This window comes from Watersipora subatra, chromosome 5, assembly GCF_963576615.1.
Source record: "Watersipora subatra chromosome 5, tzWatSuba1.1, whole genome shotgun sequence".
In the NCBI taxonomy this organism is placed as follows: Eukaryota; Metazoa; Bryozoa; class Gymnolaemata; order Cheilostomatida; family Watersiporidae; genus Watersipora; species Watersipora subatra.
The window spans coordinates 19,265,969-19,280,203 of NC_088712.1; the positions used below are offsets into that span (position 1 = coordinate 19,265,969).

Genomic DNA, 14,235 nt, shown 5'->3' on the forward strand with positions numbered 1-14,235 from the left:
AATTTACTGCTTAATGATGGACAATATAGTTTTAGGAGAAAAGGCAGGACCAAGGATGCACTAATTAAATTGACTAACAATGTTTTAAAACCCTTAAACGATTGTAAATGTGTTCTTGGCATCTTTCTAAGTTTTAGTAAAGCCTTTGACACAACAGATTATAACATGTTGTACTCAAAACTCCACAATCCTAATTTTGAAATCACTGCATTTAACTGAATCAAAAGCTATCTAACCTAACGTAAACAGCACACTATTATTGGTAACACTTTATCTTCCATACTAGATTTAACGTGTGGTGTACCTCAAGGTTCCATCCTGGGTCCAATTCTGTTTTATTTAACTTACATAAACGATTTAAGAGACATCACCAACCTTTTCACACCTTGGCTCTATGCAGATGACACTAATTCTATTTTCAATTCCTCTAACATCAACAAGCACATATATTGTTTGAATACCAAACTTCTTGCTATTCAAAACTGGGGCACTTCTAACAAACTCCAACTAAATGTTAATTAGACTAATTTCTTGTTACTAAAAACCAAAAGTAAATTTCATCTAGCTAACACTCTTCCCTTTTTCATTTTCAACAAACCAATTGTTCAGACAGATCACAATAAATTTTTAGGTGTTTTCATTGTTTCTAATCTCACTTGGAAAAAACGCATCAAAAATTTACTAAAACAACTGGGACCCCTATCAGGCTTACTCTATCGCACATCTAAATATTCACCCCACAAATCTCTGTTTTTATTATACAATTATATAGTTTATCCCAAACTTTAATATTGCATTGAGGCATGAGGCAATGCACCTCCCACCCATTTTATAAGTTTAATAACACTTTAAAAGCGCATGATAAGAACCATTCATACAAAACCCCGCCTCACCCACACCAAACCTCTTTTCAAATCATCATCCATACTATCTATCAGTTCCTTATATTCATGCCACATTATACTTTTAGCCCATCATGAATTTTATTGTAACTACATCCATCGCACAATATCTCAAACATGATTCTCAAACTTCTGTCTTAATCTCCCACAATCTTCTTTGGTGCAGGCCATCATAGGGTGGATTACTAACAGGGCATTTTTTGGAACTAACCAACAACAACGATTAACTGTTTTTTTAGCTTTGAAGAGCTTATAATCACATTTCCACAAATTTTGCACCTACATCACAGCAGAGTAAGACATGGTGAATCTTTTGATACCAAATAACCGTAATGTGAATTTTGTTGCAAGTCAACCTTTAATAGAATAACCAATAGAGTTTACATGTAGGTACTGAATTTACCAGCATGCAACACTTCAATAAGAGCAATAATTACAAACCTGACTTTCTCTCGTTTCATGAATGAGTACAAGCATGGCTTCTGTTTGCTCATCAAAGTCCGCCTGCACTTGGGAAACCTCCTTGAAGAGTCTTTCATACTCCTCTTTTTTGGTTGTACTCTCTGCTGTTATTATAGTGTTTAGCAGGGAGGCAGCCAGATCCTCCAGCAATTTGAAATCATGTGGTACACCTGTACAATATTATCGCAACTGTTAATATAATATTATAAACTAGAAATTCCACTGTCATACAGCCCACGACCAAAGTGATATTGGAAAAAAGAAAAAGGGTACTGATGGTTGAGAAATGCAACATTAGCAGTCAAATAGCACTGCAGTGCAATAGGATAACTGCAATGGTAGCTGTAATGTACTGGGTGTTGGTGTTATTATATACAACAAATAGCAATAATGAAAGGAAAAGATTATATGTTTATATCTCTCCCCTGCAATAGGAGAAATGCAATATTGGCCAATATTAGAAGTAAAATGCACTGATATTATTATAATAACCAATATTAATAATATAGTAATAATATAAAAACAATGCACAATTAAGTTTACATTTCAAAACGTCATAGCTAACAATATCACGAAGTTGTGATATTTATATAGATTTTTAGAAACTCTGTACTACGTAGTCATTGTTCTGTAGTCATCCAAACTAATAATTAATTATTGTAATAATCTCATAAGAACCGTTAGAAAAAATATCATCGTCATGTTCTTTACTTACACTGCGTCGGACATCAGTTAAAATACCAAAGTACTCAAAATTGTCTAAAATGTCAGTTACTTTGAAATCGACAAAAGTGAAACGATTTCAGTACTCTAATTTAATTACAGAAACCTTCGGCAATTCGACAATGCTATAGACTGGTGAAACGTGCACGTTATTCTTTTCGTGAAATTCGCACGACTTAATCGTTCAACTCTCTGTCGCACGGCGTTTTAATTTTCGGTCTAAACTTTGATAAAAGTGAGGCTTAGCAAGTTTTAATAACGATTTTCGGCCAAATAAATCTGTCTATTTATGTATAATCCGATCAGTTGGGTTAGTTTTAGGAATTTGCGGTAACCTTTCAAAGGCTTGGTGACATATTTAAATAGGTTTATATGCGTTTTTTATCATTATTATACTTAAACGACTTTACTGAAAAATAGTTAAACTTGTTGATATGATTTCGTTACAAGGGTTTGGTGACGGCCGTTAACGGATAATTTTTCGGGAGTTGTGTGCACATGTGCATTTATCATAAATCTCCCAAACCAATCGCTTCGCTCGTGTTTGGTGGTGGGATCATTGCAAATGAATGGATTTATTGCAAACTTGAATTTGATAGAAGCATTATGGATATTTAGACACATAATATTTACCTAATACCTACTAGCATCAGTTGCAACAGCACTGCCTATGGATATGCATACTAAATATTACCATATTTGTTTAGTGCACTTCAATCTTTAATTGTTCTCCTGTTATCTAGAATATGTACAGCCTTTACTCAACAAACTTACCTTTCTCACATTTGGCTGAATCTGCTACACATTTCATACAGCTGATAGTATGGCAGACCTTACATCCCAACACTAGCGGCTGATTATCATGCTTTGTACAGATATCTGGTTTATGTTGGCTCTCCCCTGACATATACTGGGTCATGGATATTGTATGATGGTCATCTAGTGCAATGTCATGATACTGGAAAAAATAAAACATTGTTAAATTAGGATTTCTATCATAGTAAAAGGTGAAGCTAGTGAAAAGATTCAGGAGATTGCTGACAGGTCTTGGCTAAGGTAGAGTATCATCTGATAATGTTACAGATGCTTACAGATGAATTCTAGATGGGGAAGTTGTTGGGGCTCACACGAGGTAATGACCAAGTCTAGTATGGTCACTTAATAGTGGATATCAGCATGCATATTGATGCATTATTAAAAGCCATGGTGTCAGTTGCTGGCCTCAAAACCAAGGTTGCAATATTGGACAGCGAAATATTGCAGCATGAGACTCTACAGTTTGGCTTCATGAAAATAGAAAGGCTAATAATAGCCTGACGAAACTGATATAGAGAGTGAGGAACATACAGAATATGAATGTTCTCCCCAGAAGACATGAGTAAATAAGCCTGACCCTCATATCGACCTCATTATCAAGCAACAGATTCAAATTAACTTTCACCTATTAGGTATATTGTGGGCAAGATCTGTCTTCCTAAATAATACGGACTGAATTTTATACTACCTGTTATACAGAGTGCATGGACATGTACTAACTAGTGAATCTGCTGCTTTACTACAAAAGCCTGCTTCCCATATACGCCGCAAGCACCGGTGACAGCACAGCAGGGCTATCAGCGGTGAAATGTAAACCTACGTGCCTAATACCGCTTGTATTTGCCAGCGGTCGACGCAAGAGTTCACCGCTGTTCAACCTTCGCGAAGAGCCGCAGCCAAAACCTTCCCGAAATGCACTGTACATGTGAAGGTCAGCATTTGCGAAATGGTGAGCAAACATCTTTTCATGTGATTATTAGCGATGCAGCTTTAAGTGAAGCGGCCGAGCCTAGCGTGTCAACTGTTTTGCTGCACAAGATTACCGCCGGGGTCTCAAAGCTGATGTGGGAACCAGGATTTATCAAGAGAGTCTCAACCAAAAGGAATCATTGTGATTTAAAGAAAGCAACAATGAGAAATAGCTAGCTTCATAACAAACCGCTGATGGTCTGCTATGCATCAGGTTGTTTACTGTTGAGACCAGGTTATAGCTTAGTGTAACCAGATTAGCCCGGGTGTGAAAGCTCTATTGCTAAATGATCAGCCCTTGGCAGCATCATCCCCCAATATCATAATTCTAAATATATGCTAAGCAAATATTTGAAGAGAGAAGCATTACAGCTGGTTAATACAAGTAAACGATTGGACTATTCTATTAATATACATTGAATGGCAGGACTGAACAACAATAGCTATGATGCAATGTAAAATGACCTGCATGTAACAAGCCAAATTCTGAAGGTATGATTTCTAACAGCAAAACCTAAACCAACTATGTCTGACATACTTCCAGATGTTCTTGGCAGAAATTTCTGCAACAATCTGTACAGTAAGATACGGCGTGTCTCTTGTGTTGTCCCTTTTTGGTACAAGTGTCGCACAGCCTTGCATCATCAATTCCAAAGTTTGGCAGTGACTCAGGTGACATCTTATACACCTTCCTAAAAATAAGAGTTTGCATATAACATAACGCAATTTTAAAAAATGTACATATACATTTCATTAAAAAATTAGACTATATTATATGCCATGCTAAGTATAAACTACCTGCTCACATAGATATGGTAATGTAGTAAAATAATTTGTGGCAGCTCACTTGTTTTCTTACAGTTATTTGGTACCAAAAGGCTCTCCATGCCTTCCTCTGTTGTGTTGTAGGTGCAAAATATGTGGAAATGTGATTACAAGCTCTTAAAAGCTCAAAAAGTTAACAGTTAATCGCAGCCATCACAAAAATTCCATAGATTGGAATCCCTTTCCAAAACGGCTCGAATGGGGCGTAGTTGTACAAGATGGCGTCTGTTTACGCTTTCATGCAACCTCATTCGTCAAAACATTTTCACAACTAAACTTCACGCATTCAATAAAACCAATGTCTATTGTCAGTATGTGTCTATTTAATCATCATTGTAAAGCTGCAACGTAGAGCACTGATATCTCAAAACTTACCGTAAAATTCATGTAATTCTTTACCTTTAGCTCGAATGAGTGCATATCATCTTCTGATAAACATGAGGAGTCTATTGGTCACCCGTGATAGTCAAAAAATGCTGCAGTAAGTGTACGCGCCATTTGGCAGGGAGTATGGATCACATGATCATATTACGACTAGATGACTATACCAGGCTGAAACGAAACTGTAAAATGGCGAGCATCTATATTTGATACGGGCTTTCCCTTGGAACCTGACATCTTTGTCATAAACTAGTGCTACGAGACTTTTTATATTGAGCCTTTTATTGGCCTTGTATTTCACGTGATAACATCACGCGTCAAAACAATAACCACAATGTTTGAGTACGTCATCGAAATAAAGAGATTCCAAACTAAGGCGTTTCCATGATGGCTACGATTAACTGTTCGTTTTTGTGCTTTTAAGAGCTTGTAATCACAACACTACATATTTTGCACCAACAACACAGCAGAGTAAGACATGGTGAACCTTTTGATACCAAATAACTGTAATGTGAATTTTGTTGCAAGTAAACCTTTAAATGTGTGTACAGGATTTTTTAATAGTCGGAAATTTAGTATATTCAAAACAAATTATATCGCAAGACAAGTGAAAGGCTCTGACATCCGTAATGCAACTCCTCAGCTTTGACATATAAACAGTGCATAAAAAGTATATCAAATCAATCTGATTTCATACAGAAGTTACAATGGAAATTGTAGTCACTCACAAGATGATCACATTTCTATCAATTAAATGTACAAGAATTATTTTTCATTGGTCAGTAATGAAGGAGTGTGATCGTAGAGAAGGGTAGCTATCAGTCAGTTTAAATTTCACCAACATTCAAAGTTCTTTGTTTGTCGCCCTTGTCAGTTATTTATAACACTTCAGACCAAAACAATGTTGACTTATCAAAAAGATTTGAGCTAACAAACCTGTCCTACCAGCAATGCACATTATATTGAATATCAAAAATATCTGATGGACTACTTCAACAAAGAGGGCCTTTTAAAACATTAACAGAATAAACAAATGAATACTTTGTTGCCAAATTATTCTGAAACAAATTTAATACACACAATGTTAGCATCAGCGTATTGTAAAATACTACTTACCCACAGCTTTGAAGGCCGCACCAGCAAATCTTGTTCTTCTCATAGTGTGATTTAAGGCATGGCATACAGTTTACGTGGCCGCATGGAAGCTTTTTTGGATCAACTATCATTTCATTCCTCAGTCCACAAAATTCACACTCAATATCCTCTTGTGCAGAAGCCATTGCTTCAATAAAATGACAAAAATATATGATAAGTACACAAAGAATCTATGAAACCTATTGAAGCATACGCCAACCATCGTGTCAAACAGTGATATGCAAGCAAATGAGCATTGAACAAGATGTCCAAATGGATTTATAAACTCCCACTTGTTCCAATGGAAAACTAACCTAATGTTTAGCAGAAACAGAAATAGACTACAATTGAAAGAGCTGGTTCTTGATTCTCATGATAGAATAGTTTTATTATTTTATTCGTGATTTTATTATAATAATATTTCAATTTCATCAACAGATTTGGATGTTTCGGAACAAATATAAACAGTTTTGGAGACTAGCAAGGCAAGGTCCATCTGTGACTGATGTAAGGAGGCAAACTGCATAGTAAAACAAAGGTTTACATATAATTGGTGTAAATACAGTTGACTAGCCAATGAGCCAAAATGTGAAGAGCCTTATTTAGTGTCGTTCTTTACTTACAATCTACTATATAAACGGCAACCGTTGTCTGTCTGATTGATTGATTGATTGTCCGCCTTATAAAGTACCGTACTTTTCCGACTATTACCCGCTACTAGGTATCTAGGGCGCGGCAACGGGAATCGACGGTTAATACACGCCTCTATACATAACCTATTCATCGGTTTTACGCAATAATACGTCCCCTCCGGTTAGCGCGTGCCTCTTTACGGCGCCCAACGACACTGGCACGTTTGAAACAATAAATTTGCTGCCATGTTATAAAGCACCGTCCTGAGTTCAGCTGCCTATACAGCTATACAAATGTACTAATCATTAAATAAAATAAATTAATGAGTAGAAATTTACATGCGATTAATTTTTACTGCCAACGTGTACCGAGAAGGTCACGCGAACGTTGGTTTCTTGCGGTCACTGGAAAACGCAGTTCTCTCCTACTAAATTTCTACATAAAAAATGTAAGTATTTCTTAATCAATGTTGTATTGTATATGAATTGCCACACTTCCACCACATAACCCTTTCACTTGCGTCCGTGTACAAATTTAGCTATCGGCCTACTGCCAGCCATTTTGCCGATATTGCTTAATATGTATACATTATTTTTTCAATTTCAAACTCGATCTAGAACGTTTGTTTTGGTTATATATTTCATTTTGCCAACATGTTAACAAGCACTGCCATACAAAAAATTCGTTGTGTCTATACTTTGTGCATTTTAATTATCTGTGTAATCACAAAAATTTGATGTGGCTATAATTTCATCAACATAAGTAGTTATTTGTTTTTTAACTCGGACGCATTTAATGAACTCGCACAAAAACCTTCGTTTTTAAGTTGGAAATTCTCAAACGAAGATTTAAAGTTAAATTTTAGGCTAATTTTATAGAGAAATCTTTGGACAACACTGTCACTACTATAAAAGTCTTAAAGATCGTTGGTTATGTTATCAACGAATAATAAAATTCAATTGCTGGGAAAGTCGCAAATATGCGTCTATGGCGGTCGACCATAGAAAACGCATGAGTCTACTTCAGTGAAAATGTTAAAAACGTTGGATTTGCCACTGTTTGTGATAGTAAACATGTTCATTTCCTTCCGCAGCTGAGTTACTTTTACTTATTTTCCAGCTACGAGTACCACAGCTACAACAGAACTTGCACGGGTACTGCTACTGCGTTTTACCTACTAAATTTCTACATCGAAAAGGTTAGTAGGCCTACGCCTTATTCAATGTTGTATTGCCTATGAATTGCCACAGTTCCACTGCATAACCTTTTTACTTGCGTCCACGTACAAATCTAGCTATTGGCCTACTGCCAGCCATTTTGCCAATATTGCTTCATGATATTTTTTCAATTTGAAACTCCATCTATAACGTTTGTTTTGGTTATATAGTAGATTTTGCCAACATGTTAACAAGCACTGCTATACAAAAATTCATTGTATCTATACTTTGTGCATTTTAATTATCTGTGTAATCACAAAAATCTGAAATAGCTATAGTATCATCAACATAAGTAGTTATTTGTTTTTTAACTCAGACGCATTTAATGAACTCGCACAAAAAATCTTCGTTTTTAAGTTGGAAATTCTCAAACGAAGATTTAAAATTAAATTTTAAGCTAATTTTATAGAGAAATCTTTGGACAACACTGTCACTACTATAAAAGTCTTAAAGATCGTTGGTTATGTTATCAACGAATAATAAAATTCAGTTGCTAGCAATTGCTGGGAAAGTGGCAAAAATGTGTTTACGGCGGTCGACCATGGAAAGCGCATGAATGAGTCTACTTCAGTGAAAGGGTTGAAAACGTTGGATTTGCCACTGTTTGTGATAGTAAACATGTTCATTTCCATCCGCAGCTGAGTTACTTTTACTTTTTTTTCCAGCTACAAGTACTACAGATCTACAGCTACTACAGAACTTGCATGGGCACTCCGAGGGTTGCGATAGGCGACGGTGAGAAGAAAGCAAGCAGCGTATATTACAAAAAAAGCACACCATCTCATTCAATTTTAGAAATGCTTGAAGCAGTGCAATGCCTTCCAAAAAGCCTACTGCCCAAACGCAAGAACAGATTGATTCCCGTAGAGAAGGAGACCGAATTCGCAAAGCAGCAGCTAGACGAGCAGAAACTGCAGAGCTAACGCAGCTACACCCACAACGAAGCGGAACTGCTACTGCATCTGCTAGAAGTGCAAAAACTGCAGAACAAACACAGCTACGCCTACAACGAAACAGAATAGCAGCTGCTAGAAGAGCAGAAACCGCTGAACAAACACAGGTACATCGAGAGCAGGCCAGAATAGATGCTGGAGCAGCTAGAGGTGCAGAGACTACTGAACCGACCCAGCAGCGACTCAAACGGCTCAGAGCAGCCGCTACATCGGCCAGACGTGCAGAAACCTCCCAGCAGATGCAGCGGCGACAAGAACATAATACACTAGCTACAATAGCTGCTCGGTGAGCTGAATTTTCTGAGCAGATGAAACGGCGACAACAGCGAGATGCACTAACTACAGCAGCTGCTACCAGGCGCCGTGTATGGACAGAAAACTTTGCACTTGACTACAGTCCTGCAACATAGTATAGGGCCGAATTTTTCTATGGGACGAATGTCCAAAAATGCTCCAGATGTAATGCCTTACGTTGAAAAGGTGAGAGGCCATATATGTAGTTTATATAGTAGATTTTATTGATAATAAATTTATCAACACGACCACATTACTGCTGCAAAGTTTGTATATACAATGTCAAAACACAGGCTATAGACGAAGAACTGGTGAGTCATGATTAGTGTTTTAAGCATGTAGAAGTCTCAATTCAATAAATGCTGGTAATAGCTAAGCAGTGCAATAGGAAGATATTTTCTAGAATTTCTTAAAATATGTAAACTCTTCAATACTGCCAGTTTGAAGAATGTCAGTTTGCCTAGCAATGTCAATTTCGTTATCAGTTCTGTGTACAAAATTAGGACAATTCTGGTTTGAGTGGTTCGAGACTGATGCATTGTAGACTAGCTGTAAAACACATTTCATATTTCCATTGGTCTCTAACATTATTGTCATGTAGGACTGCATATGTTAATGCAGTCAGATCAGCACAAAAATTTCAGTAGATTGCATATTTGGAGTTGTTTTACAGTATGAAAGACAACTCTCAATAAAACTTGCTTTACGTAAATCTGTTCCCGAACACGGGTAATGCAGCTAGTTCATCATAAAAGACATTTCATAAGCTAGTAAATAAATGAAGTATTAAAGGTTTCCAGTTAAAATTAAGATTACTACTTCTAAAACACGCAAAGCCCTGATTTCCATTCTGGTAGTTAGTCATTCTGTAATTAAAAGGTTGATGATTGATTTACAGCATGAGAAGACAAAATTAAAGGCTCAAAAAATACGATCTCCTGAATGTTGTTTAGAAGGTGTATTGTATATAACTTTTAATTGCCCTGCTCATAATCTTCGATGCAAAGTTGTAATATACCTTTCGAGCAAAAGCAGTCGTTTGTTACTAAAGCCAAGTTTTGCTCCTAAAGGCAGCTGTACATAGCATAAGTTTATGGTATCGCTTTGTTAGTTAATAGTAATCTTATTAACATGGTTTATACCCCTACTGCTTAAATTAAGGACAGGCTTTGAAAAAATCCTGTTTCATATCTTAGCATAGAATGCTGGAATTAAATCTTATTGTGCTTGACATCACAATTTGTGCACCTCTAAAGATCAACAATAATCTACACAGATATTAATTGCATTATTTTGCTCTGAAGCAATTTAACCAGAGAATCACGTTCTACTAAGTAATGGAGCAACGAAGGATAATTTCAGGCCGAGCACACAAAAGCCAGTCATTGCTTCAGGCCCATTCTGCTCTGCCTAATCATAATTAGTTTGCTTTAAATTATTTTTAAACGTCAAACTAAAAGGCTGCAGTGAACCATAATTTTTCAATAATGCAATCTGACTTAAGCACCGGTATGTATCACTATGATCAGTGAGCAAAAGTGATTACCCTAAGTGATTGTCATACATTAATCGGTAATAAACATCATTGTGTGATAAAGTAACAAAATAAGCTTAAATCACGTTGCATTGCTTAAACAAGCTCTATCGGCTACGTATACTTAATTTGTATAGCCTAGCGCCCAATGAAACTTATTACTTGAATGTAAGCCGGTTTCAATATGTAAAAAAGCTTTATTATTCACATATGATGGCAATTCTTATCACATGAAACATGATACTGACCATAAAACTTTCAAAGTGGGATTATTGCAACGAAGGCGTAATCGTACAAGAACAAGGAAGTTGCCGGTAGGCGTTTCTGTTTTCCCCGAATTTCACTGCGCCTCAGCAATTTTCGACAAATTAATTTTCGTAACGCTCATCAACGGGTAACCGAGCGTGACACAATCATTAAATCGGACCAGTATTACGTTTTCTACACACGCACCATTTGTTACGAGCCTGCAACTACTGCGTATATTGTGAATAGATGATGCGTTGTATATAAAGCAACCATGTGGAATGTAGTAATTGCGTGCAGTACATTTCCCTCACGATTCAGTTCATGGATTTGCTGCACAAGAAGCGTTTGAATTCAGAAGACGATAAAATCTAGTGGACTCGCCAATATATTCAGCAATGATCACACAAACTATGTCCTCTTCAGGGCTTTCCAGTACCGACTCGATTCGAGGTGGTTTCTTTCAGCAGATGTGGTCAGTGTTATATCATTTAAGTAATAAGATGCATTAAGAGTCCAGCTTTATTGGCATCAGACCAGTGACTGAGAAATAATATCAAGATGGCGACTCCCTGGCGGAAACCTAGCCTGGGAAACCAATAATAGATACATAAACAAGACTAACTAATATAACATCTCCCTTTCGTGAACATAAATTAAACCCAAAATGTTACCAATAAAAGCACAGGTGCTCAGGTTCACAAACAGCTACAAGTAATGTTGATTGTGAGTAGTCGCATTGTATATGTAGTAATGAGTATTATGAGAGCAAGCAAGAGAAGATAATAACGCATTACAATTGAAAAGGAAATGCTGTAACATGAGTGATAAAGCGATCTATAAAAAAAAACTATGAAACAATCTAGGAAAATGCCATGAAATTCTGGCAAATAAAACACAATCCATGTTTTTTTTTTTTTTGTTTTTTTTTTATGTCACTCATCTCTATACCTAACAGGAAGCCTTATTGTTCTGCCTAATCTGGTGCGTCGCACTGGAGTCCGCACACTGGTAGTGGTCTGTTGCGGTGTGGGAGAGGTAGCATCACCAGGACTAGGCCCTCCGGCAACTGGAAGGGGAACAGGATTTGGTGAAATGTTTTGAGTTGGTATCACTTTTGGGCTAGTCTCTGTGGTCTGATTACCTACCTGACTAGGTTCTAATGAATTTAGCTGAACTAAAGTAACAGAGCTAGGCATTGAATTATAAGGCTTTAACTGTTCTCTATTACGTCTTATGACCATACCTGTTGTTGGATTCTTTATGGAGTATGACCTGTTGCTGTCATGGTGTCCCATCACCACTGCCTTCTCCCAGTTACCCTTTAAAGACTTAAATCTTACCTGCTGCCCTTCTGTTAGTATCTCACGTTCCGGCACTGTTTTCACATCATGATAGTTTTTCATTGCACATTGTCTCTGCACTAACTTTGCTCTAACCTGATTTCTATCATAGGCCCTAGGAAATAGGCAGTGCTTTTGTACTGGAATGCCATCAAACAATGACCTACCCTGCAACAATTGTGCAGGTGATGGCAGGTCTCCTGCTAGAGGGGTATTGCGCCAAAGCTGTAGGGAATTCCAAAAACATTTTCCATCTTCCTTTGCTTTAATCATCAACTGTTTAACAGTCTGAACTGACCGTTCGACCTGTCCGTTTGATCTAGGATATCCAGGTGAGGAAGTTACATGATCTATCGCATATCGCTTAACAAATTGTTGGAATTCACATGAACTGTACTGCGGTCCATTATCTGATCGGATGATGTTTTGCCTTCCGTAATCTGCAAACTGTTTTTTGAATTCTTCTATTAGCGCTTTACTTGACAACTCACCCAATTTTGTGACATTTACCCATTTGGAGTAGTAATCCACATTCAGCAAGTAGTGGCCACCATCAAACTGGAAAAGATCACTGCCTATGATTTGCCAAGGGTAATCTGGAATTTCACTGGGTATGAGAGGTGCACTAACCTGGGACTTCTCATGAGCTTTGCATACGCTACATGAAATGATCTTGTCTTCTATTCTTTGGTTCATGCCAGGCCAAAACACAGCTACTCTTGCACGCTGCTGCGTTTTTGTAATACCCAAATGACTAGCATGCAGCTGATCAAGTACCTCCTGTTGCTTTTCATAAGGGACCACAAGCCGGCTACCATAAAACAGCAAATCATTGCACTCACTGATTTCACTCTGAAATTTCCAGTAAGGTTTAGCCAATGCATGACACAACCGCTTCTGGTTTGGCCAGCCTGTCTTGGTATAGTGCATTACTATTTTCAATGTATCATCACTAGCAGTAGCTTCTTTGTAAGCATCAACAGCAGTTGCATCACAAACTCTGAGCGCACAGATTTGAGGCATAGGATCATCTAAATTCAAGTCTACTTCATGCGTTTTTGCCTTGCAAGACCTTGAGATGTAATCTGATACAAACATTTGCTTGCCTGGTACATGTACTACTTGGTATTGGTAGTGCTGAATTTGCATGCGCATTCGTTGAAGTCTGGGTGTTAAGTCACTGAGGGGTTTCTTGCTAATTTTAACTAAAGGCTAATGATCAGATTCGACAATCACTTCTCGCCCATATACATACTGATGGAAACATGTAAGCCCGAACTGAATGGCTAGCATTTCTTTTTCCACTTGAGCATACAAACATTGTGTCGAAGTTAGCGATTGTGCTGCAAATTCTATTGGCTGTCCCTTTTGCATGAGTACTGCACCTAAACTATGCGAGCTTGCATCTACATTCACAGTTACATCAACTTTAGGATCATAGAGTGCCAATACTGGTGCGTTTGTGAACAAACTTTTCACCTTTTGAAATGCTTGCTTCTGAGCAGACTCCCAACAAAAATCCACCCCATCTTTAACCAATTGTCGTAAGGGATTTGTGCACTGTGACAAATTTAGACAAAACTTAGCCAGGTACGTCACCAAACCAAGAAATGAATGAATTTCTGACTTATTGCTGGGCGTCTTAGCGTTCTGTATTGCTCGAACTTTGTCTGGAGATGGCCGGATACCATCTTTGGACAAAATATTACCCAAGAATTTCACACTTTGAGCCCTAAACTCACATTTCTTTGCATTTAATTTCAAACCAGCTGCTCGGAATCGAGTGAGAACTTCTTTAAGTCT

General features: G+C 37.4%; 1 protein-coding gene across 1 annotated transcript; it reads right to left on the minus strand.

The window, feature by feature from the left end:
• Positions 1-357: 357 nt before the first annotated feature.
• On the minus strand, positions 358-6,358 carry LOC137397175 (transcription intermediary factor 1-beta-like). The gene is made up of 5 exons (XM_068083464.1): positions 6,195-6,358; positions 4,411-4,564; positions 2,862-3,045; positions 1,344-1,534; positions 358-507 (listed from the first exon to the last, which is right to left on the minus strand). The coding sequence occupies exons 1-5, from the start codon at positions 6,356-6,358 to the stop codon at positions 358-360; spliced, it is 843 nt and encodes a 280-aa protein (XP_067939565.1).
• Positions 6,359-14,235: the final 7,877 nt, after the last annotated feature.